At 35.2% G+C, this 24149-nt stretch overlaps 1 protein-coding gene across 2 annotated transcripts; it reads left to right on the forward strand.

The window, feature by feature from the left end:
* The first annotated feature begins 414 nt into the window (after window positions 1-414).
* On the forward strand, window positions 415-18157 carry LOC129282489 (sodium/glucose cotransporter 4-like). 2 transcript variants are annotated; one of them, XM_064113668.1, is made up of 15 exons: window positions 415-433; window positions 1031-1392; window positions 3179-3250; window positions 4852-4956; window positions 5417-5581; window positions 7026-7212; window positions 8267-8475; window positions 9605-9740; window positions 10976-11077; window positions 12385-12580; window positions 12993-13129; window positions 13658-13911; window positions 14526-14681; window positions 16135-16213; window positions 17092-18157. In XM_064113668.1, the coding sequence occupies exons 2-15, from the start codon at window positions 1303-1305 to the stop codon at window positions 17310-17312; spliced, it is 2109 nt and encodes a 702-aa protein (XP_063969738.1). In that variant the 5' UTR covers window positions 415-433; window positions 1031-1302; the 3' UTR covers window positions 17313-18157. The 2 variants fall into 2 exon arrangements, with proteins under 2 accessions (XP_063969738.1, XP_063969737.1); XM_064113667.1 differs by lacking the exon at window positions 415-433 and having other exon boundaries at window positions 715-1392.
* The last annotated feature ends 5992 nt before the right edge of the window (window positions 18158-24149 follow it).

A 24149-nucleotide genomic window follows, 5' to 3' on the forward strand; every position in this document is an offset into this window, starting at 1 on the left:
AAATTTTAGAATTCCATAACTTTGCAATTTATTATCAGATTTGATCAAATTTTCAGCATTTTGCTCCGTGAATTTTACTTTATTTATTTAGATATAAATATTTTCAGCCCGGAGTACTCCTTTAAGGAATGGTTGAGCAAACAAGGAATGGCATATTTGCTTTATCTTTACCTAATTAAATATTCGTAATCAACAGCTTGCATCGTTCGATCGGAAAGGTGACATACCGAGTAACTACGGTTGAGTATGAATGTGTATGTTTGGGTGATATAATGTGTGTGATATGAAGTTGCATGTGTATACGTACACGAGAGGGTGGGTGGGTGGGTGTGTTTGTGTGTGTGAATGCCTATGTGCGTTTTTGTGAGGGGGTGCTCCGTATACGTGAGTTGTTGAGTGTGTTATAATGTCTATAAGCATAAGTAGGTCGGGGGTAAGGAGGTTTAGGTTTGATTGAGGAAGCTGAACAAAAAAAAAAGGGAAACAAAGCAATTGTTAAATCCAGGGGCCCTGGTTTGCTCAAACACGCAAAGTTTCGGAGTTTCACGTTCCAACTTTCCTACATAAAATTCCCTTTTTAAAGGAGAACGTCTTGGAAACTGGTTCATTAAAAAAAGTGCCCAGTAGTCATGGTAGTCGCAGAAAAAAGCATTCTAATATTGGTTACGTTCTATGTTATTATATTTTTAGCCTTACACATTTCAATGCCTCTTTGTAAATGCTCGGTAAATCAAAACGTGACATACACTGCCGATACCTCCAACCTATTTTTAAAGGGATTTTTGTCTTATTAAGCGTGCTAGTTAAGAAGCTTCCCGAAGTCTTATGATCAAATGGCAGTGGAAAAAAAAAACGCTATCACGTGTTACATGTATGTAGGAATCTTTATTTGTATTGACCTCGAAGTCAATAACAGTCCACGAAGTCAACTACAGCATATTTAGTCTGTACTGATCGTCTTACACAATACTTTTAATTACCAAAACAAAGGGGAGTAAACGGCTTCGGACTATCTGTTTTTATCTATCAGTATTTAGGGGCCTATCTTAACATGGTCAACATTAGAATGTACCTCAAGACCAGCTAATAGGAAGGTTTTCAGGATCTACTTTCGGAGGCTTGTTAAGCAACCATGTTGCCTGTGTAGGTCGTCTAAACTCTTGACGGAACATCAATGATCTAGATCTTGCTAGGATATCAAGGATCAGTATCAAGGAATGAGAGAGGTTTCGTCTGTTGTATACGATTATAACAAGAACAACTTAGATTAGTCTTTCGAAGGTAACGACGTCCAGGATCACGATGGCGACGGACATCAGTCAGGAGCTCGTTCCACTCGACATCGGGGTCCTTGTCATGTACTTCGTCTTCGTGTTAGCCGTTGGACTTGGTGTAAGTTACTCACATCCTTATGCCACAGTAACACCGACTGCAGACCGACTAAATGTCACGTTATTCCCAATAGCACTCTGCCTGTCAATTTGGCGTTGGCATCGTTGGTGTGTCTAGACCATGTATCTGCCTCTTTGAGACATTTTAACAAGGCTGTGAGTTCGAAACAAACTGGCATCTATCGTCAGCGGGTGTTTATCCTCTTGTCAAAATATTCAATTTCATGCTTGGATGTCGTGACATTTCCCTTCAGAATTGTCCCCTTTTCAACCGATGACATATCTGTGTAGTTTGACGCAAGAATTAATTTTGATAGTAATTTGAGGCAAGAAATAATTTTCATAGGGTGAACATCAGACCCTATACAGCGCGTCCCAGAAAAAACGAAACCGAGATTAAGCGATGATTTATCATAACTTAATCACAAATACAATTTTCTGTAATTGAGGTATCAAATTAAAGAGCAGATATTGAACTTTTTAAAAATGTGGTTTTCTTTTTTAAACCCAGATACAGCCCGCCAAATGACTTTTTGGTATCCCCTCTTCAAATTGTTTTTGCTCACTCATGCGTGAATGAGAAATAATCTAAGTAATATTAGATGAAAGAGGAGATTCTAAGCTTTACAATGGTAGGTCATTTGTCTATTGTATTTGTGATTAAGTTATGATAAATCATCGATAAATCTCGGTTTCGTTTTTCTGTGGGACGCACTGTATATTCAGAATGCCCACCTCTCAAAACACTCGTTTCTTACTCTTTCGTGGAGTCATTGTAGTAATACAGGAGCCTTAAGGAACAATTTGAGGGGATGAGCGGAGAAAAATTGATATTTCCTAAATTATGTAAAAGTTCATTTAGCATGGAAAATATAAATTTTGCCAGATATATGTAAAGTGTGATGCTGAAAAACTAGGCCTACAATACAATAATTAAGTGAAATATTATAATGTATTGCGAAATATTTCAGAGAGTTCCAGACACCTCTTAACCCACCAGTACTGTAGGTTGACGGTACGATATGTATAGTTCTGAAAAACATTTTCACATATTTTCATAAATATTTGCTGATCTCAGACAGCCAAGATAACACAACCTAGAACAACACTGTAGAAAATATTGAATAATGTCTGCATTATCATGATAGCGAGTTCATAGCTGATTTTTCCCCCTTACTTATGCCAGTTGCGGTAACGATTTCAAAATAAGTTCGTACAGAATCCAATAAATTTCCACCAGAGTGTCCTTTTTTGTGTGCATAAAAAGGCATGCCAAAGGATTCTGAAATAAATTGTGTAATTCTTGAGAAATATGCTATATCATGACATTTCATGATTTCACATATTTAAGTTTACCGAACTGTAGAAGATATAGATCTAGGATGATAATGGTGATAATTAACACAAGTTTTACAGATTTTCCCATGAAATCAGTGTTTACTGCATCTTCTTTCATGTAGCTTTAAAGCTGACTTTGTTTTCTTACAGATATTTTTCAATTTTTCAAGTTAATGATAACGACTTTAAAGCTGATTTATTTTCTTACAAATAGTTCTCCCTTTTGTAAGTAAATGATAACGGGTTTAAGCTGATTTGTATTTCTTACAAATATTTCTCCCCTTTTCAAGTCAATGCATATTTATCCCTGTTTTCAAGTCATTGCTTATTTCTCCCTGTTTCATGTCAGTGATAACGAGTTTAAAGCTGATTGATTTTCTTATAGATTTTTCTCTCATTTTCAACTCAGTGATAACGAGTTTAAAGCCGTTTTTCTCTCCATTTTCAAGTCAATGCTTAGGTCTAATCGAGGGAGTGCAGAAGGATATTTCTTAGCTGGTGGTGCTATGATATGGCTACCCGTAAGTAATCAGACATTTTTTAATCAAAGCCTTTCATCTGTGCATGTAGGCATACCATAAACTTAAACAAAATGGCCCATATTTTGATCATGGGTGTAATTTAAACTCTGATTTCACTACACTCTTAAAATATTTGGGCAAAAATGTGCAACTTTTAACCAACCCTGTCCACACAACTATTGTTAAAATCTGCCCAAAATGGGTAATATTAACTAATGATTGGATTATAAATTTGCTCAATTGGATAATGCCCAAAATATTTTTATTTTTTTACCAACAAACATTACCCAACACAGTGGACAGTATGTTGCCCTACAATTTAGCTTTGTATGAAAAGCCAATCGTGAAAGATATATCTCAAACAGTACAAGTGTACAAGTTCAATTTGTCAGGTCATTTGATATTCATATCATTTGGAACTGACTAAAATTATTACTGAAATAGTTGTTACCATCATTAAAACGTGAGGAAAGAGCCAATTTGTAAAGATAGGAAACATATTTTGGGGATGTCATGACGTCCACAATATAAACTACGTTTTATCTTCAGATCTTACGTAAAAACAAAGTCCGTTTAAAAGAACGACCGCAGCTAATCCTGTTCAATTGAGATATTTGGCAAGATTTAAGTTTTGACCTTTGATTTTACAGTCCAATCCAAGAATATCAAGAGTATAAAGGTGAATATGAAATATATTTTTGTTGTTGTGCACCGAACAAACAATACAATTTGACTTTTTCATATCAATCCAATATAATGTGTTAAGAGAGTGATAACACACGAAATATAATTAACGAAATTAGGAAAATTATTAATGTATAATACATGTAGATTTTTTTCCAAACTCAGTAATTGTCGAGAATAGAAATAACCCTCCTTTATTTTAATGGAATGAGGATTTAGCTCAAAGTAGGTTAATTTTTTTTAAGTCGATTAGAAGTTATTTTAAGGTCAAATACCAAAATTTATGACAATTTTACCCGCCTGTATTCACACACAAACCATTAATAGTACAAAATAACAAACATAAGGCCTATATCATGAAGTAACTTTGGTAAACAGTGTAGGGAACATTGATGTTTAAAGTTTTATAACGGTAACATTATCATGAGATAAGCAAGATAAGGTGATTTCTGCGTTCATAAGTTTACAATTTAACCTTAAGCTTACCTTGGAATCTTTTAAGTGATTTATTAGTTGCTTAGTTCAGCGCTTGTATATCAGAAACCATGGTGTTTAATCACGTACTTTTTTTTCTAAAATGGTAATCTTACAACCAATATCCAGACGATTATTAGGAAAAATATATTGAATATTTTCATGTTATGGATTTACCATGTTGAAAACGATTAAGTCTGTAGTCTAATATCAATAAGGTTATCATAATGTTATTTCCCCTTTCATAAACTATGAAGCCTGTTAACAATAAGGTTATCATAAGCTTTAGGTGATTTTCCTCTGTAATGAAATATGAATTAAGTCTGATAACAATAACGTTATCATAAGGCCATTTTATCCTTTTATAACGTTTAAAATTTAATCTTGAGCTTACCAATGAAACTGCAAAGTGATTATTAATCTTTTTTAACTCTTAAATTTAGGTCGGAGCGTCACTTTTTGCCAGCAACATCGGAAGTGAGCATTTCATTGGTTTAGCTGGGTCTGGAGCCGCGTCGGGCATAGCTGTCGGAGCCTTTGAACTCAACGTAAGACCAGGCGCTCTTTTCAGAAAGACTTGCCATAGTGATAAATGCACAATTTATATAACAAATTTACTATCAGCCGATAGATCTGAATGATTTCAGTATCTTTAAAATTGTTTTAAACAGTTAAATTTCTTATAACATATTCTATGAAACAGGCCCAAGAAGATGTTTGTAGTGTAAAAAAAAAAGAAAGAAAAAACCCCTCAAATATACATGTTGTCAATACTATACATTTTGCTGAGCTGTTGAGATTTAGTGGATGTATTCTAATGAACTTTCGATGTATTAAAGAAATATTTCATCGCAGTGACCTCATAAAAAGTTATAAAGAATAACTTAGCTAGAAAAGTAAAATATGTTTCAATGTAAATTCGAGCGTTCCCTGAATAGGCATATATTTAGATTTAAGCGAATCTTTTAAAAGAATGTGACATAATTCATCTCTGGATTATATTCACAGGCTCTTATTATTCTTCAAGTGCTAGGATGGGTTTTTCTACCAGTCTATCTCGCGAGTGGGATCTTTACCCTACCCGAGTTCATGGAGAAACGTTTTGGCGGGAAACGAATCCGAATGATCATAGCTACCATCTCACTTATTCTCTATATCTTCACCAAGATATCTGTAAGTAATACATCTCTTGTCTAGCCTTGGAAGAGCAGTGTCACACAGTGCACTGCAGAGAATATGGTGTTAGCCGGTGTACATAAAGAACCACACCAGTAATTTTATTCCAGTGTAAAATCTACAGTGTTAGTTCAACACATATGGGTGTGTCACAACACCTTTGTTAGTTTTACACTCTTTTGTGTAATGTGTTTTACAAGACTGTGGTTGTTACCCGTACACTGCAAACACTCCGGTGTTGATTTAACAACAGCTCGGAATGTATATGTCCACACCAGAGAAGTATTGAAACCACACCAGTTTGGAATCAAATCGATGCTGTTTTAATACTAATTGGTGTTGTACAAACACCTATCTGAAACTGGTGTTGTTTAACACTTCTCTGGTAAGGACATATATAGATTCCGGGCTGGTGTTAAATCAACACCAGGGGTTTTGCAGTGTACATTCTTTGGTGTAATGTGTTTTAGAACAAGGTGGTTGTTACCCTTACACTCTTTGGTGTACTGTGTTTTACAACACTGTGGTTGTTACCCTTTAATACACTCTTTGGTGTAATGTGTTTTACACCAATGGTTGTTACCCTTACAGTATTTGATGTAATGTGTTTTACAACACTGTGGTTGTTACCACTACAGTCCTTGGTGTTATGTTTAAATCGTAGGGTGTAGTCTTACCACATCAGGGTGTGGCCCTTTAAGGACGCCACTGGTAAGGGTTAAAACACCATAATTGTTACAGTGTGCGTTCAAAGTGTGTTCTAGTAAAGTTGTGATCCACGCCTTTAATTACTCAACTCTTATAGCACGAAGATAATTTAATTGTAAAGACACTACGATATCGTGTAAGTGATTACAGTAGGTGCCCGTGGTGGGCTATATGTAAATGTGATCTGGGGGCCGTTTCATAAAGCTGTTCGTAAGTTAAGAGCGACTTTAAGAACGACTGGTGAACCTTTGTTACGCGCTAAACCATCGCCAATGAATATACCATTTACCCCAAGAAAGGATCACCAGTCGTTCTTAAAGTCGCTCTTAACTTACGAACAGCTTTATGAAACACCCACCTGGACTTTTCAAATGCTCAAATTGAACATTGCAAAAATACTTTCATATTGTAGACACCCGACAGTTTGAGTGTTCACATTGTGAAAAATGTGGTTCACACTGTTAAAATGCTTTAATTTTATAATGTACAGGTGATTTTTTTTTTCCAAACCGTGAACGTCTTGCTTCAGGCTATGATATCTTATAATAATCCATCCATGCATGTGTACATACATATTATTTGAATGATTGTACCAATATAACAATATGTAATGTTGTTGATGATGATGTATATCTATATGACGAAATATAATCAAACCAATTCAAGAATGATAAGAACTAAAGTGAAGCCAAAGTGTGTTAACAAAATTTCATTCCAACTATTTCTATGCCAGGTTGATCTATACTCCGGTGCTTTGTTCATCGAACAGTCCCTAGGTTGGAACCTATACCTTTCAATTGTAGTGCTTCTTTGCATTACTGCTCTCTACACCGTAACCGGGGGACTGGCAGCAGTTATTTACACAGACACATTGCAAGCTATTATCATGCTTGGAGGCGCACTCTGGCTATGCATCGAAAGTAAGAACATATATTCTGTTTGATTTTACAATGCTCCACATGGAGTGGGGAATGTGGACTATATGAAGTATTACCAGCTACAATAAGTCGGTTAATACAATTTCACAAACCTGGGAATCATTATTATCATACTAACGACAGTGATGATTATGATGAGGAAATTAACAAGAATATTAATATTAATTATCTGTATTATGAGTAACATAATGATAATTATTTTATTGCCATTAGTCTCCCATTTTTACTATTAGCATTATTTTTGTTATCATCTTCATCATTATCGTTTTCATTCTTAAATAATATACATTCTTATTCAAAATTAAGAATTTATTGAAAATAAATAACACCATCATCGGCAAAAGTAATATCAAATAAAAAGAGAATTACGAATTCATTACTTTTATAGTCATGATTTTATTTTTCATTATTGCCATTCTTATTATCATTATTATCACTCTCGTTATCGATATTATCATTATCATCATTATGATGATGTTTCCTATAGCTTTGTCATGAAAAACGTAAATGATCGAAATATAATGATTTTGACCAAAGCAAAACGCAAATGTCGAATAAAGTCAATTAAATCTAACAAGATACCATCCTTTTAATATTTAAACCGGAACAGGAATAGAGTAACAAAATATTCGAATCGTATTTCATGGCAAAATGTTTCTACCAGTTTTGAATGACGCATTACATCAATCGTTGTTACGTTCAATTCTAAATCAAGTCTATGTATACGATGTCCCATAAAAGTTAATGCGAGTAAAGACAACCATTATAAAAAGACGATTACTCATCTTGCCATATGTAAATACTGTACGTTTGATATATTTTTATGTAGTTTATGCATTAATGGTTTATTCCATCCTTTATCATTCTCGTATTTTATTTTTCATTTGCCACTCTTTATATATTATTATCTGTTTTTGTCTATTCAATATTTATCATTTTGTCTGCTTTTCTTGAAGTATGCTATGTAAATTGATATGGACCTACATCTGTATCTACATTATTTGACTGAATTAATCAAATGACATATCCTTTGAAGGTTTTAAAGAGATTGGTGGCTACTCAAACCTGGAGAGTATGTACGGCGAAGCAGTACCGAATGAAACCAAGTACGGGAACAATTCGTGTGGCGAACCCCGAGATGATTACTTCCATTTGTTCCGCGACCCTATAGATTCAGACTTACCTTGGCCTGGCTTTATCTTCGGCCAGACCACCGCTTCACTGTGGTACTGGACAACGGACCAGGTATTCCCTGCTAGAAGAATATATTGTGACACAGTGTGTTCATAATATGATCAATATTAAATTGTATGTCCACAGTGTAGAGAACAGTGTGTTCACAATGTGTCAACGTATTTTCAGCATCAAATAGTTTGTCCACAGTGTGAGGAACACAATGTATTTCAGTGTGTTCAGAGTATGTTCAACATTAAATAGTGTGTCCACAGTGTAAAGAAGACAGTGTGTCCACAATATGTTCAGAGTATGTTCAAAATTAAATAGTATGTCCACAGTGTAAAGAAAACAGTGCGTTCACAGTGTGTTCAACATTTAATAGTGTGTTCACAGTGTAAAGAAGACAGTGTTTTCATAGTATGTTAAACATTTAATAGTGTGTCCACAAAATGTTCAAAATTAAATAGTATGTCCACAGTGTAAAGAAGACAGTGCGTTCACAATGTGTTCAACATTTAATAGTGTGTTCACAGTGTAAAGAAGACAGTGTTTTCACAGTATGTTCAACATTAAATAATGTGTCCACAGTGTAAAGAGGACAGTGTGTTCAACATGAAATAGTATGTCCACAGTATAAGAAGACAGTGTTTTCACAGTGTGTTCAGCATGTGATCAATGTTAAATAGTATATCCACAATGTAGAGAACACAGTTTTTCAGAGTGTGTTCAACATTAAATAGTGTGTTCTAAGTGAGAAAACAGTGTGCTCACAGTGTGTTCAGAGTATGTCCAACATGAAATAGTGTGTGCACAGTGCGAAGAACACCGAGAGAAATGATAAAGCACTTTATGGACTTTCGTAGTGCGGAATAAATATTTATTGCTCCCGTATATCTTGAAAGATACTACAAATCAGTCAAACAGAATCGAGAAGGAATTCTTTGAATGCTTATGTGCGGGATCTCTGGAATAGTAGCATGCAGCGCTTAGAAACATGTAGCGTTTAGAAACATCAAGAACAATATAACTGTTGCACTTTAATTTTTTTGGTGTACCCCAGGGAGAATATTAAACGAAATAGTCACTTAGAAAAAAAACATGAGCAAAATCCAGGAAAAAAACCCGGAGTTTTAATATTTTTTCAGTCCTGTACACCACTTTAGTTCTTATAACGAGTATCCAATTTTTTTTCACGCAGGTGATAGTACAACGAACCCTGGCTGCCAAAAATCTTTCACATGGCAAAGGAGCCACTCTATTTGCTGGGCTTTGTAAAATCACTCCTTTGTATTTCATCGTTATGCCAGGGATGATCTCGAGAATACTTTATCCAGGTAAATTGTTCACTCATTTATACATTAAATGGTGCTCGCTGATAATAATTTTATGTGGTAAAAGGCACAGACCGCGTTTATGTACGATTTTCATTCACTCTGAAAACACTGAGTAAAATTTAACCCAATATTGGGTAGAAAGGGAACATACATATTTGCTGGGTATTTTTTGCCCCATATTGGGCAAAATGCATGTAAATTTCAACGCAACATTGCGTAAAATTTACAAACTACTTGGTAACCCAACTAACATTCATGTTTCCATTTTACCCTATATTGGGTAAACCATTTTTAAATTTACAGAGATCATATCGAATCAGACATAAAAGAATGCGTAAAAACTCACGCATATACACACTCGCACACACATACTTTTTTCAACACTTCAATCTTCATATTTCAGTAGCTTAATAAGCTGTTTAAAAGTCATATACAATTTTTAAGTGATGAAAAAAATTGTCATTTAATAAATAAAATACCCTTACACATACACATACGCGCCCCCCCCCCACACATCCTCTCAGACAGACATACAGTGTATAGAAACAATATAGTACTTTCAACAAATACACACAACGACTAACCCATACTAGCACCATAACGCAACCTGAAAAATCAACACCTAATAACTCTCTAAAACAAATGTACACAAACACACACCCTCACCCACACCCTGGCACACACCCCGACACACACTGAACTACACCAACATATCGTCTTTCCCTCAAACAAACTCATTTTTATCCATGGATTCTGAAGGAAAAAACATGCACAAATGCACGCTAACCCACACCCACACATCACCCCACGCCCACTCCTACATCAATATCTTATACTTACACAGAAGCTAACTCACACTTACTCGATCACTTTCATCCCATGGCCCCCACACACATATCTTCACTTGAAAGCAACCTCTCAAACTAACACAATTTATACCAACCCTCAACCACACCCTCATACGCACTGAACGTCTCGCGTTTTAAAATGAATATAACATCTAATAAAGGACATTTAATCTTTGTCTATTCTCGTATATCTTCACTTTCAATGTACAATTCAAAATCTTTAAATTGTTATCTAAACGTTGTAATTTGTGTTCATTATTCTTGATATCGCAATCATATTCATTGCTAAATGGTGTCAATCTATTGTTATGCAATGCAGATATAACACCAAATGAAAATCATATCTGAATTAAATATTGCTATTGTTTGCATATTTCGTATTCACAGATATTGTCGCCTGTGTGGATAATTGTGAGGAGATTTGTGGAAATAAAGAAAGTTGCTCTAACCTCGCATATCCTCTGATGGTGATGAACATACTGCCTGATGGTATGTATTTTACGTAGGGGCGGCACTTAAGCGGAAAAGGGGCGATCGCCCTATATACATTTTCAAGTATTAGCCCCCCAAAAGAGAGTAAAATAAAATGAAGAGAAGAGGAAGGAAAATTAAGCGTGGTACGCTAATTGCCCTCCAAGGTGAATAGTATCCAAGTTCTGTTAGATCATTACATTAAAATTACGTATTAACATATGGTTGACCCCCTTTTACAATTATATTTTAAATGTTCTAGTTTGATATTATTCGGCCTGCAGTTGCCAAAATAGATGTCTTTTAAGAAAAAAAAACCTAAAATTTCACAGAACGTTTGTATGAGTGTCTTATTATGGAATATAACCGAATTGAACAAATGTGTAAAATGTATTTCTAGAGACAAGAAAGCTCATTGTGTATTACAAAAGATCTAACCAATATATATTTCAAAGGCTATGTTTTGGGGTGGAATTGATATTTCAGTTTGAACTTTTTCCATGACAACCATACATATTTTCTAGATACAAATCAATATCCAAAAAATAATCTAGCTCTCCTAACAGCGGGTGTTTGTTGTGCCGTATGTTCTTAACCTTCGCATCTGTTAGTACAATACAGGTATTAATGTACAACTAATTTTCGAAGCATCATTATTATTAATCCAAGTGACCCGTAATCTTAACTTTGATAAAAACTCTAGCCTAAAGTAGTAGTTTAACTATGGCCAGCCAATTGTGGCACAAACTTATAACAGTACAAGTTCCAGTTTACCAGCTCATATCGACTCTCAAATCATTCATCACTGTCAGTGAATACTAAGTAAAATATTTTGTCTCCACCTCTGAGGTTTTTGTAAAGATCAGGGCGATATATGAAACATACAATGTAAATACAATTTGAACACAGAGGACCAATGGGCCATTATTCTGAAGTCTGTTTCACTTAAACAATCTTCTAACTCTGTATGTACTAACATTATGGAAAGCCAAAGGTGTCAACATGCTGTTTACATACTATGTTTTTTCTTATATTTAATGTGCTCTTTCGTGATTGTTTAATGATCATGAAGACATCTATCTCTTTATAGTTCCTAGACAGCTCAGAATGATTTGAGCGTCAAATGAGCTGATATCGAACCTCTACTCTAAATATATCTATGTCACGATGGGCTATCCATAGTTAAACTTTATACCAAAATGACCTCAGTATATGGGCCAATGTCTCTGCACTTGTGGTTATAATCTTTGGGTATATTATGTGATTTTTTTAAGTTTCATCCCAAATAAATCATTGGCTTTTGAACTTCCCCTATTCCCCTCAAGGTGTCCGTGGTTTAATGTTAGCTGTAATGTTGAGCGCCCTCATGAGTTCGTTGACGTCTATCTTTAACAGTGGGTCATCCATCTTTACCATGGATATATGGCGGCATCTCAGGAAGTTCCCGGATGAGAATGAAATGATAAAGTTGGACAAAAAGAGGAGACACAAATACGAGTTGGAACTCATGATCGTTGGAAGGTTTGTTCAAGCCAGAATAAGATTTTTTTTAATGTGAAAGAAAAATCAGCCAGATTGATTTTCCAATAAATGGCCGTTGCAATTTCATGACCCATTATATTTCCGTATCTTAAAAACTGGATTTTGTGACCGTTTCTTGTCACATGAATAATGGTAGGATTATGAAAATTGCAAGGTTTTTTTTTTTTTGAGAATGTGACAACCGTATTTTTAACTGTTAAAGATGCATGATTGCAGGTAAATCAACAACTAAGTAAAAATAAGAGAAAGAAAAGATAATATTCAGATAATTCACTGTGTATGATGAAGTAAGATCTTAATGTCATACAATATTATGTAAATTTATAAAGATTGCAGATGTTAGCTCTAATATTCAAATAATTTCTACCCCTGTTTCTCTTTTTTTTTGCAGAGTGTTTGTCTTGATACTGGTAGCTGTAAGTGTTCTTTGGGTGCCTGTTGTTCAAAATAGCCAGAATGGAAGATTATTTGATTACATTCAACAGGTATCTGCGTATCTAGCTCCCTCTATTGCCGCCGTGTATACAGGTATGGAAATAAAATTACACACTAGTTAACTGTCTAAACTGAAATTATTGACTATAATAATAACAAATTGTAATTTTGGTATATCAAGATATTTATTTTGGTTTCAGATTTCAGACTATTAGTGAAAGACTATATGTGTGTCTGATTTTTTTTTTTTTACAAAGGACGTTTTGTCTTAAGTTGAAAACCGGATTGTCTTTTCCTCTTTCTTAAAGAACCTCTCGTTTTCATGTGAACATTGCATTTATTTTTTTTCTATAGATTAATGATCACTAGTAGAAATGATATATTGTACCCCTCCTGGTCACGTAGGGGGTAACACCAACTACCGACTTGCAAATATGAACTTCAAGTTGTCAATATAAAAAATCAAAAGCATTAAATATCATTATTGAGAACGAACTTTAAGAATATAACTACTGTTTAATCAAGAAGTTGCTTACACAGTGTTTAACTTGTTTGTTTTAACAAATCTTCAATGTAAATTGGCACTTTATTTTCTTCTTTCAAAATCTCATTTTTGCCTAGTTGGTATACTATGGGAACGGGTAAATGAGACTGGCGCATTCTGGGGACTCATGAGCGCTCTGGTTATCGGACTAATACGGATGGTACTCGATTTCGTCTACCCGGAACCGGGATGCGGTGAACCGGATGAGAGACCGGAAGCGGCTGCAGCGATCCTCTTTCATTACATGTATTTTGCACTCTTCCTCTTTTGGTGGACTGCATTAACGGTCGTGATTATTAGCTTATTATCAGAACCTATTCCAAAAGATTGCGTAAGTAATTACTATTGCTGCGTAAAAATGGAATCATATACTAGTATCATGACGTTGAATGGTAATCTTAATCTAACCTGGTGAGAAAGTTCGAATTGATCAAGACAAGGAGTAAGGAATTCCTGCATTACTCAACATAGTGAAATGTTGAAGTTCCTTATTATGTAGCATTACCACATGAGAATAAAGTGGATAAAGGCCCAAACACCGATGCATAGGCAGTCAAATACGACTATCTATTGTTGTGTTCAGAGACGAGTTTAATATGAGAATGCACTACGTATAGGAGAGGGGCGGGGCGACCGCCCTTTGATTTTCCAAGTGATACAAAATACACAGAATTCAAGAAACAGACAGAGAGATAATGAGAGAGAGAGAGAGAGAGAGAGAGAGAGAGAGAGAGTGGGAGAGAGAACGTAGAAAGGAGAGTTTTTTTTAATTAAGAGAGGGCTTGCAAAATACCCCCAATTTTCACATTGAGGAAAGGAGATAACGACAGCGTTAGACTATTTCCCCCCCCTATCAGCAACCCTGCATGGCTATTGAAATATATACAAAAGGCATCACCTTTAGATAGATGTATATAATGAAGTGATGTTTTCTTTGACTTCCAGCTGTATCGCCTGACATTCTGGACAAGATTCAGTCGCGAAGAGAGGAAGGACATCGCTGATTTGAAGAAAAACAAGACGCTGGAAGGAAAAACTAACCCGAATCTAGATACATACACCATGAGCGAAGAGAAACAAACCAAAGAAGACATGGAAGAGGTAAATATACGTCCCAGTAAAACTTTTAAAATCTTAAAGGCGGTAAATTCAGTTTAAATGAAACCTATCATGCTTGAAAAGAGCAGTGATTAAAGTGTGTACCACAGTGTGTTCACAGTGTGATCGCAGTGTGCTCCAAGTGTGTACCTTTCTGTGTTCACAGTGTGGAACACGATGTGAAATCATCTTCATAATGTTAATATGCTATTAAATTTAACACTGTTGAAAGCCATTTTCACAAAGCCTACTTTGTGCACACCCTGTGTACTTCCACAATGTCAGGAAATAATATCTTCAGTTATTTTCTTCACCATTAAAGCATGAAAAAAGAGGAAAGTCAACATTAGTAACGAACAACATAAAACAAACCAGTGATATTTTCGGCTTCCCATAACTTTAGCACATAGTTAGACTATGGTCTATTTTAAATTGGACAAAATACGAGTATATACAGAGCGGACTGTGTTAAAATGTAATTCACACTGTTAAATGCTGAAGTTTAAAATTTTGAAGATATTTTCACGCTGTGACACCTCTTCGGTGTGTTTTCATAGTGTGTTCACATAGTGGAATCTTTAAATATGCAATTCATTATGTTCAATGCTCAAGTTTAAAAGTTTGAAGATATTCTCACAGTGTGAACACCTCTTCGTTGTGTGTTCATAGTGTGTTCACATAGTGGAATATGTAAAGATGCGATTCACACTGTTAAATGCTCAAGTTTAAAAGTTTCAAGATATTTTCATACTGTGGACACCTCTTCGGTGTGTGTTCATAGTGTGTTCACATATTAGAATATGTAAGAATGCAACTCACACTGTTAAATGCTCAAGCTTAAAAGTTTCAAGATATTTTCACACTGTGGACACCACTTAGGTGTGTGTTCACATAGTGGAATGTGTAAGAATGCGATTCACACTGTTAAAAAGTTCCTATCCAACAGAGTGAAGATATTTCACACTGTAGAAACTCTTCAGTGTGTTGATAGTGTGTTCACACAGTGGAATCTGTAAATATGCGATCCACACTGTTAAAATGTTCTAAGTCACGGTATGAAGATGACATCAGGGCCCCGTCTTACAAAGAGTTACGATTGATCCAATCAGTTGTAACTCTATGGAAATCCATCAGTGTCATAATTTCTTATACGGAAATTTGCAAAAAGTCCTTTGTAAACAAAGGAGAACACACAAAATTGTCAAGAAATCAATGAATAATGGATATACATTCATATCTAAAAATTTTTTTGAACAAACATGCATTTCATATGTTGACTTTGCTGGCTTTCCATAGTTGCGATTGATCGGATCAATCCGGGATCAATCGCAACTCTTTGCAAGACGGTCCCCAGGTTGTGTTTCACAATGTGGACACACTGTGTTCTTTCCGGGGACTATTACTCAGAAAGTGTGTGATAAGAATACTAATACCCCTTTTTTATTTATCAAAATAGCTGTCCCATGGCAACTTTGAAGAAACTACATTGTCTGTGGAAGAGAAATCCCCGACAGATCACCACATTACGAGAGAAGGTAACGTAATCTTTGTTGTATAAATGAATAATTATTTTACATTACTTTTTTTCAAGAAAAATATCAAATACAAAAGTAAAATTATTAATGTATACAAAAGATGTGACAAGTTTTGTTTAGTCTAACGATGATCATTTTCTACGTTTGAATTGATGTTTAGATGTGACAGAAAGGGCCTTTAAAATTACGATCAAAAATAAAATATACATTTGTTAACATAATTTATGATCAAAATTGCCAACTTGAAACATTCAAGACCCGAACAAAATATAACAGATATCCTTTTCTGTTTTAAACGTTTTATCCAGCTCTGAAAGTGGAGAAAATGTCAAGGTACATTTTGTTCTTGAAAAAGGGTCTATACACCTTTTTCCACGAGTGATGTGCATGCATATCAGAGAGCTGATATGTCATGTATGTTATATCCTGATATCTATTTAAGAGACAAACACATTATGCAGAAAAATCACAAAATACATCGAAAAAACTTACATTATTTTCGAATCATCCACAAGCAGAAAAGTTTCAGACACACACGTGTAATGTTTAAGTAAGGAGGTTGAACGGCGGCTTCCATGACATTTGCTCCGGCGACAATTGCTCCGTTCTAAATTCCACACACTAATCGAATGACCAACTTCAAACCTGGGTTTAAGACTATACCCTACTCTAAACTTAACATAAAACCCTATTGTAACCCCGACCCTACATCTTAGACAAAATTAAGCCAGGAACAATGCCGAAAGCTTTGACATTTACGACGGAAATGTAATAATGAAACAAAATATCCACTTGTATACAATGAGAATAAAATATACAATTAATAACATTTGCATTCCAAATAATCAAAGACAAATTTTGACATTTCTGTTCCCAAGGTGACGAAGCTACAGTAAAGGAGTCACAATGGAAGCGCTTCTACCAATGGTTCTGTGGATTCTCCTCGAACGATGAACCAATTTCTGATGAGGATATTAAAATGAGAGAACAAGAACAGATGGAAAAGGTTATACAAACTACGCGTGACGTCATCATTCTTGATATCGTAGCAGTAATCGTGATCGGTATCGATATATTTCTTTTCGCTTGGTATGCTTGACATTCATGAACACATATGCCCGTATAATGAAGTTCAGTTTAAATTAGGCCTTTGTTAACCCTCTGATATAATAATGGAAAGTCAAAACTGTCTTGTTTTTCATTTGTATGTTTCTAACGTTAGTGTTCTGTTTTCTCTTTCTTTAAAATCCATATTTAAAGGTGGAGAAAACTATTTTAGATGTTGACGCGAGACATCTAAGAATGTTTTTATTGTCGAATTAGTTGATAAGTTGAACCAGCTATGCTAGAAATCTGTGTAAAAAACCGGCTTGCCATAGTTAAACCACAACTTTAGACCAGAGTGTAAGCAATGCCAGAGTTCAGGATACGATCCGTAGAGTTTACACGTGTGGCCCTTCTACTTTTTTGAAACAGTATATAACCTTATACCTCTTATTTTATCTTTATATTGATTTCATTCCCTTACGTATTGTAAAACCACCATTTCTTGTCACAATGGACAAATATGAATATAAGCTGTTTAGAAGGTGTGTAAATAAGTAATGCAAATCATTCCCATATCATTGCCAACGTTGCTAAGACAAACGGTACAATAGTTGTGCATTTTTTTAACAAAAAGGTTAATCAATTATGGCATGTATCAAGTATTATTTAAAAACTTTTGTTTGAAATGTTTCCAAATGTATGAATGAATATCGTTATCTGTTGTTTTTCAAAAGGTGCACGAGCACATACAATGCTCAAATAAAATTTGTCATTTTTTTGCGTCCACAACGATTTTTAGTGCGAGTCTTTTTATGAAACCGTGTGACACATGTATATTTTTATAATTTTTTATATGAACATGACGATTGAATAAATTGATACTTGATTGCCTTAATAATTTTGCGTTTGGTGTCATGTGATATTGACTATTTTTGTGAAGCTATTCCACGTCTCTCTCCTATTGGAAAATGACATGCCAGAAAAGATGATTGGATGACAAGATTTTGGATCCATAATCGTGTCATCTGATCATCTCTCCCACACAGTGGCGTACCTAGGATTTTCCACGGGGGGGGGGGGCAAAACCGTCCGCCAAAAAATTTGACAAGCAAAAAAAAAAAAAAAGGTCTTCAATCACAGGGGGGGGGGGGCAATAAAGGTCTTAAAGCTCGTCGGGGGGGGGGGGCAAAAAAGGTCTTTCAAGCTCGTCAGGGGGGGCAGGGATACGTCCTTTGCATGGGTTGTGGCTCGTCAGGGGGCAGACTGCCCCCCCCCCCGTAGGTACGCTAGTGCTCCCACAGGATGTAGACATGACAAGAATCCAATATATTGTCATCCCATCATCTTTTCCAAGGATTGTAGACATGGCGAGATGATTATCTGAACATCTGGGTGGCACTATAAGCTCCAATATTGAGGACTGCGATTTCTCATCTTTCCTTCATTTAACTATTCCTGGACCCCCTTTCATTTCTACAAGAGATACAACTAAATGTGTTGTAGAATATCCGTGACATTTTATCAGTTTATTACTCAATGTAATATCTGACGGGAAATACGAAGGATGTTGTCTGAAATAAACACGTCCCACGAAGAAAGGAAACCGGGATTCTCGGTTATATTTTTCATAATTATTTTTCAACACAGCCAATGATTTACGGCCTTTCGTTTACATTATCGTAATGTTCCGTTTTTCTTCATTATCTTCATACGAAAATCGTTTATCCGAATAGTTCACGCATAGATGATCAAGAAGAGTTGAAAAAATTAGCATTAGCATCACTGGCGTAAATCCGTGTTGATGGGTGGGGGGGATGACTGAAATATTTAGGCTTTTTTTTTTGCAATCATGTTTTTGGATATGCAAGGAATTGTCATTGATATGTCCACAGTGGCGTACCGTACGTGGGTCACGGCATTGGGAGGGGGCACCAGCAAAATATTTGAATCACTGAGTGAGCGCGCTCAGTTGCCAGTTATACTGACCTAATAGAGACATTTTCTGGACAATGTCATTAAACGGATATGCATCTCACTGATCAAATAATGCGAGCGCGAAGCGCGAGCTGAATTTTTTTAATATTCACACCTAAAAAGAGACATTATAATCAAATTTGTGTAATCATGATAGGTACCTGTCTCGCTAAACAATACGAGCGCGAAGCGCGAGCTGAAGTTTTCGTATATTTTGACCCCAAACAGCGAGATTTTGAGGAATATATTTTAGGAATCCATTAAGAGTATGCATATATCTCACCATAGTCATCTAATGCGAGTGCCAAGCGCTTGCTGGTTTATAAGAATTACATCTGAACACATGAAACACTTTTTGTAGTCATTGCAATCATGATTATCATACGCATCTCACTAATCAAATATTGCGAGCGCGAAGCGCGAGCTGAAAATTAAAATAATTATGACCTGAAGTGGGGCATTCTAAGGTTTCTTTGTAGGAATTAACTAGGACCATACGTATTTCAATATCCAAATGATGCGAGCGCGAAGCGCGAGCTGAAAATTTTTGATATTCAGATCAGAAGAAGGGACATTTTAAGGACTGATTTTAGGAATTCATGAAGAGCAGACATATCTCACCAATCCACTAATGCGAACGTAATCACGGACAGGAAATGTTTCATATATACGAAGACCTAATTAACATGGGGCAATCACTTTTTGAGTCATGAAAAAGAAGCATATGTCACTACATAAAACAATGATAACTCAAGTGCTAGGAAATATATTTGGTTTATATTGACTTGAAAACGGGATGTTTCAGTACAACAGGATTATATATCTCGTTAACAGACAATGCAAGCCCCGGGAACAATGAAGATGTAGGCCCTGGGCAAATTATGTTTCATGAAGTTATGATAAAAATGTTTCTTGTGTAATGTAACATAACATAATTATAATATAACATTATAATGAATAAAATTTTCTTCTTTCCCACTATACGCTTCTCTTCCTTTCTCCCTCTTTTCTCCCTTTCCCCGTTTTTTTTTTTTGGTCAGCCGATGGGGGGGGGGAGGGGGCATGTGCCCCCCATGCCCCCCCGTAGTTACGCCACTGTATGGCAAATACCCCTCCAATATTATTATCTTTTTTACCCCATGGTGGTTTAATGGTTTTATTAGAGATTATATTTAAAAAGAATTGACATTCCATCTTAATCCCTTCCCAAAGACCCAAACATTGATGAATTGGAAGAAACGGGGGTTTCTCTTCAATGTTATAATAAGGACATAAGTATTTCGTTTGGAAATGGTGAACTGGCTCTTTATTTGCATTTTATGATTCAATAATATTGTTTTATTTGTTAAGCGGTATTTCAGGAAGAATTTTCACCAATAAAACAATTATCTCTTGTGAATTTTTTTTCATTTCTTTCGTAAAAAGTGGGGGGGGGGGATGTTTGTACAGGCCATCCCCCCCTCCTCGAAAAGTGGGGGGGATATATCCCCCCCATCCCCCCCGGGATTTACGCCAGTGATTAGCATACCTTTAGTATTTTCTTTCACCAATGAGAGTGAATGCAGATAAGTTTCTGCGCAATTCGTTTCTGACATGCCTCAGTATTTATTGCTTTACTCCGAATTGCGTGAGCAAGACTGATTATTTGGTCTCGAATTAGAGAAAATACGTCATTCTTACCATAAATATTAACTTTATGAACGAACTTGAGATATGAACCACAATTATTAAAACAATCGTCAAAGAGGAAAGGTTTTTAAACATATTACTTAAACCAACATGATCATCCAATTATCGCGACATAAACAAAATTTGACGTTAGTTAAAAAAAAAACATTTTCCTTTTTAGATGGACTAGGTCTAAAATTAGTTATATAGTGGGTATCAAAAAGGTTTATATTAAGAACTTATCCTATGAAATTATATATGTGCAATATCCTGAAAGTTTTCCACATTTAAACATTGGTACAGATCTCATTAAGCAAATGACGATATAACTGTTGAAAAATCTTTCTGCTTGAGTGAGCACCACTTACTTTTTAAAGGTTCGAGAAAAATGATTAATTTGAAAATAGTTATATGAATAAAAGTAGATGAAGAACATATTGGCCCGTATTCTGAAGTCGGGTTTAACTTAGACCATGGTCTAACTTTGTGCTATAATTATGGGAGCCAAAAATTCAAAAAATCTGTTTCTATAGTATATTTCTTATGTTTGATATTTTGCTTTCATAATGAAGAAAAAACATCAAAATGCTTAATTTATCATTCCCAGACAATAATGAACAATTTGGGTGTCATATGATTTAATACATTGGATGTGTACTGTTAGTTAGTTGTGCCCCAATTGGCTATCCATATAGTCAAACCACAACTTTAAACCAGGGTTTAATTTAAACCCGAGTTCAGAATACGGGCCATGGACTTTAGCTAGGAAAATTGATGGAAGTGTGTAAAAGTATGGAGAAGCAAGTATTAATGACATACGATATGTAAACCCACTTTAAATGATAAAAACCTTGTGAAAGAATGCTGGAAATGTCTGAAATAAACTTTGGTTTACATTCAGTTATGTCCTCAAATCTAGCCGACACAAAAAGGTAAATGTTGTGCTTACCCAGGGTTGAAATGTAAATTTGAGTGGCAAAGTTGTAACAAAATGTTTAAATGTATCGTGTCATTTCAATTGGCTAAAAATGCATGAGAACTGTTTCGCACGGCCAGTTTGATTTCGCCTTTTTTTTTTGTTGACACAGCGTGAAAAAAAGCATTTCTGCGCAAACCGATTTCTGCGAGCTTTACAAAAGTGGACAGTGCTCACTCAAGTGTCAACATTTTTTTGACAATTTCCTTTTTCAAAGTGTAACCTTTTTATTCAATACGCACTGTACAGCACCTTAGATGAAAATTCAAAAATATACCTAGGACCATTTGCATTGGTTCACAACTGAGGACGTCCCCGGTTTACTGTGTCATTGGTTTATATGTTCATGTGTGTGTTCTCATTTGCCACTTTGCATGCACACTACTGGTCGTATATTAATATAGATCATTGGTACACACACAAACCCACCCTCACACACACTCACCCACCCCAATTTGGAAAACAATTCAGCACTATAATACAGTATATCATCAATCTCATGCCAGGCAAGTTCATATTCAAAACAGTTAATTGCACTATTTTGCTTGTGCTTGGTTTTTGTTTAAACTGGTGTTGCACTTCTCCAGAGCATTGGCGTCAATACATATATATTTTGTTTAATATAAGAAAACAATGTGGGTGTGTCTAGTATTGTTGTAAGTTTCCCAAAACAAATATAACAGCTTTTTATGCTGTTATTTTATTCGTTTTTAATGAAATTTAAACTCATGAAAATTGTTTTAAAACCCTACGAAAGAAAAGTATTGAATAGGTTTCCTACATATCCACCGTCATTCTAACATAACATAAGGAGAAAAGACACGCATCCAAACACTAATTAATAAATGCAAATGCAATTCGATCATGATGCACTTTTAATGCGTATCTTCCAAAAACTTAATACAATTTAAAGCAATCATTCTGCTTTACCGTTCCAGCTATAATTAAATAGAAATATATGACTGGTTAGTAACAAATTTCAGCCTATCACATTATTAGGATCAATATCAATCATAATATCTGACAAGGCTTAATGGAGCAACAACCAACTTTCTCCTGTTGTTTATTTACTTATTCTGCAAATTAAGCCCAATGGCCACATTTCCAGGTCATATTTAGCCCACAATTTCGAAAAAAAAATGTCAATTCAATATATTTTCCCAACACCAAACACTTTTTAGAATACAAATCAAATTGTAAAAAAAAACACATAAAAACTGCATGGCAGTAAACTTGATTGATTAGGCAGATGCCAAAACTTGTTTACATGGTCTTAAGTTTATGCATGACTCCACCCTTATTAATTTGCAATTACTACAATATTTTGGCACAACTTGACTTGAATTGCCTAAAACAGTGATATGTACCATCAGTACCAATACTAAAAATAACTTTTCGCAATAGTCAACACTACACCAATGAACCAAAATATATGGGAAGAGGTTTAACAAACCTTGGGAACTTTGAGCTTACAGTTCATCCAAAGTTGGAACTTGATTTTCAATATATCAATTTGTATTGCAAAACTTGAATCTGAACTGTTAACATCATAACAAGTTTCAGTCGTACAAAGAAGAAAAGAATAAACTTCAGTGTAGATAGCGGTATTATTCAACTGGAATGCTTAATATTAATTTCAAAGCTGCCAAGTAATACTGGTTTTCAGTAATTATTACTGAAAAATTAGAAAGAATACTTGTGGTTTCATGCAAATTACTGATTTCTAAAGTTGATGTTAATGTGTTGCCCTATAGTATTTCTGTGAAAATACTGATTTTCTTACCAAAATATTTAGAAATACTGAAAGGTTCTTGATCAGGTTGGTATCTAAATACTTTATAGAAAAAAAAATGTCAGTAGCACAACTTTCAATTTAAAAAAAGATGTAGCACATATGCGAACAAAACTTTCCTTTCAAAACATTTAAGGACGTTCCACAGTTATGTTTGTGCGCATCATGATCTGCGCATATTTTACACTCTGCGCGCTGACGTCACAATGGACGAACTTGTGATTAGGTAATGTGAGCTGATTTTTCTCCTTATCTGCACTAACTGTAGATTTGATGTGTTATTTTATGAAGCTAATAAACTGGAATTATTCCATGGACCATTGTTTTTATTCCTCTACAATTTCAAAATAGTTTCTCTGTAGTACTGCAAAGTATGATGAATATGACCCTGAGTATCAATAAATGGAAAAGTGGTTCGGAATTTTTCCTCACATAAATACTGCTTTTGGCGCGTTTTCGGGGGGGGGGGGCGTTTCATA

The sequence above is a fragment of the Lytechinus pictus genome, chromosome 19 (assembly GCF_037042905.1).
Source record: "Lytechinus pictus isolate F3 Inbred chromosome 19, Lp3.0, whole genome shotgun sequence".
Taxonomy (NCBI): domain Eukaryota; kingdom Metazoa; phylum Echinodermata; class Echinoidea; order Temnopleuroida; family Toxopneustidae; genus Lytechinus; species Lytechinus pictus.

Coding starts and splice junctions, on each gene's coding strand:
- LOC129282489 (XM_064113668.1), top strand. CDS start 1,303: ATGGCGACGGACATCAGTCAGGAGCTCGTTCCACTCGACATCGGGGTC. Junction 7,213..8,266: donor ACTCTGGCTATGCATCGAAA/GTAAGAACATAT, acceptor TATCCTTTGAAG/GTTTTAAAGAGATTGGTGGC. Junction 8,476..9,604: donor GGTACTGGACAACGGACCAG/GTATTCCCTGCT, acceptor TTTTTCACGCAG/GTGATAGTACAACGAACCCT.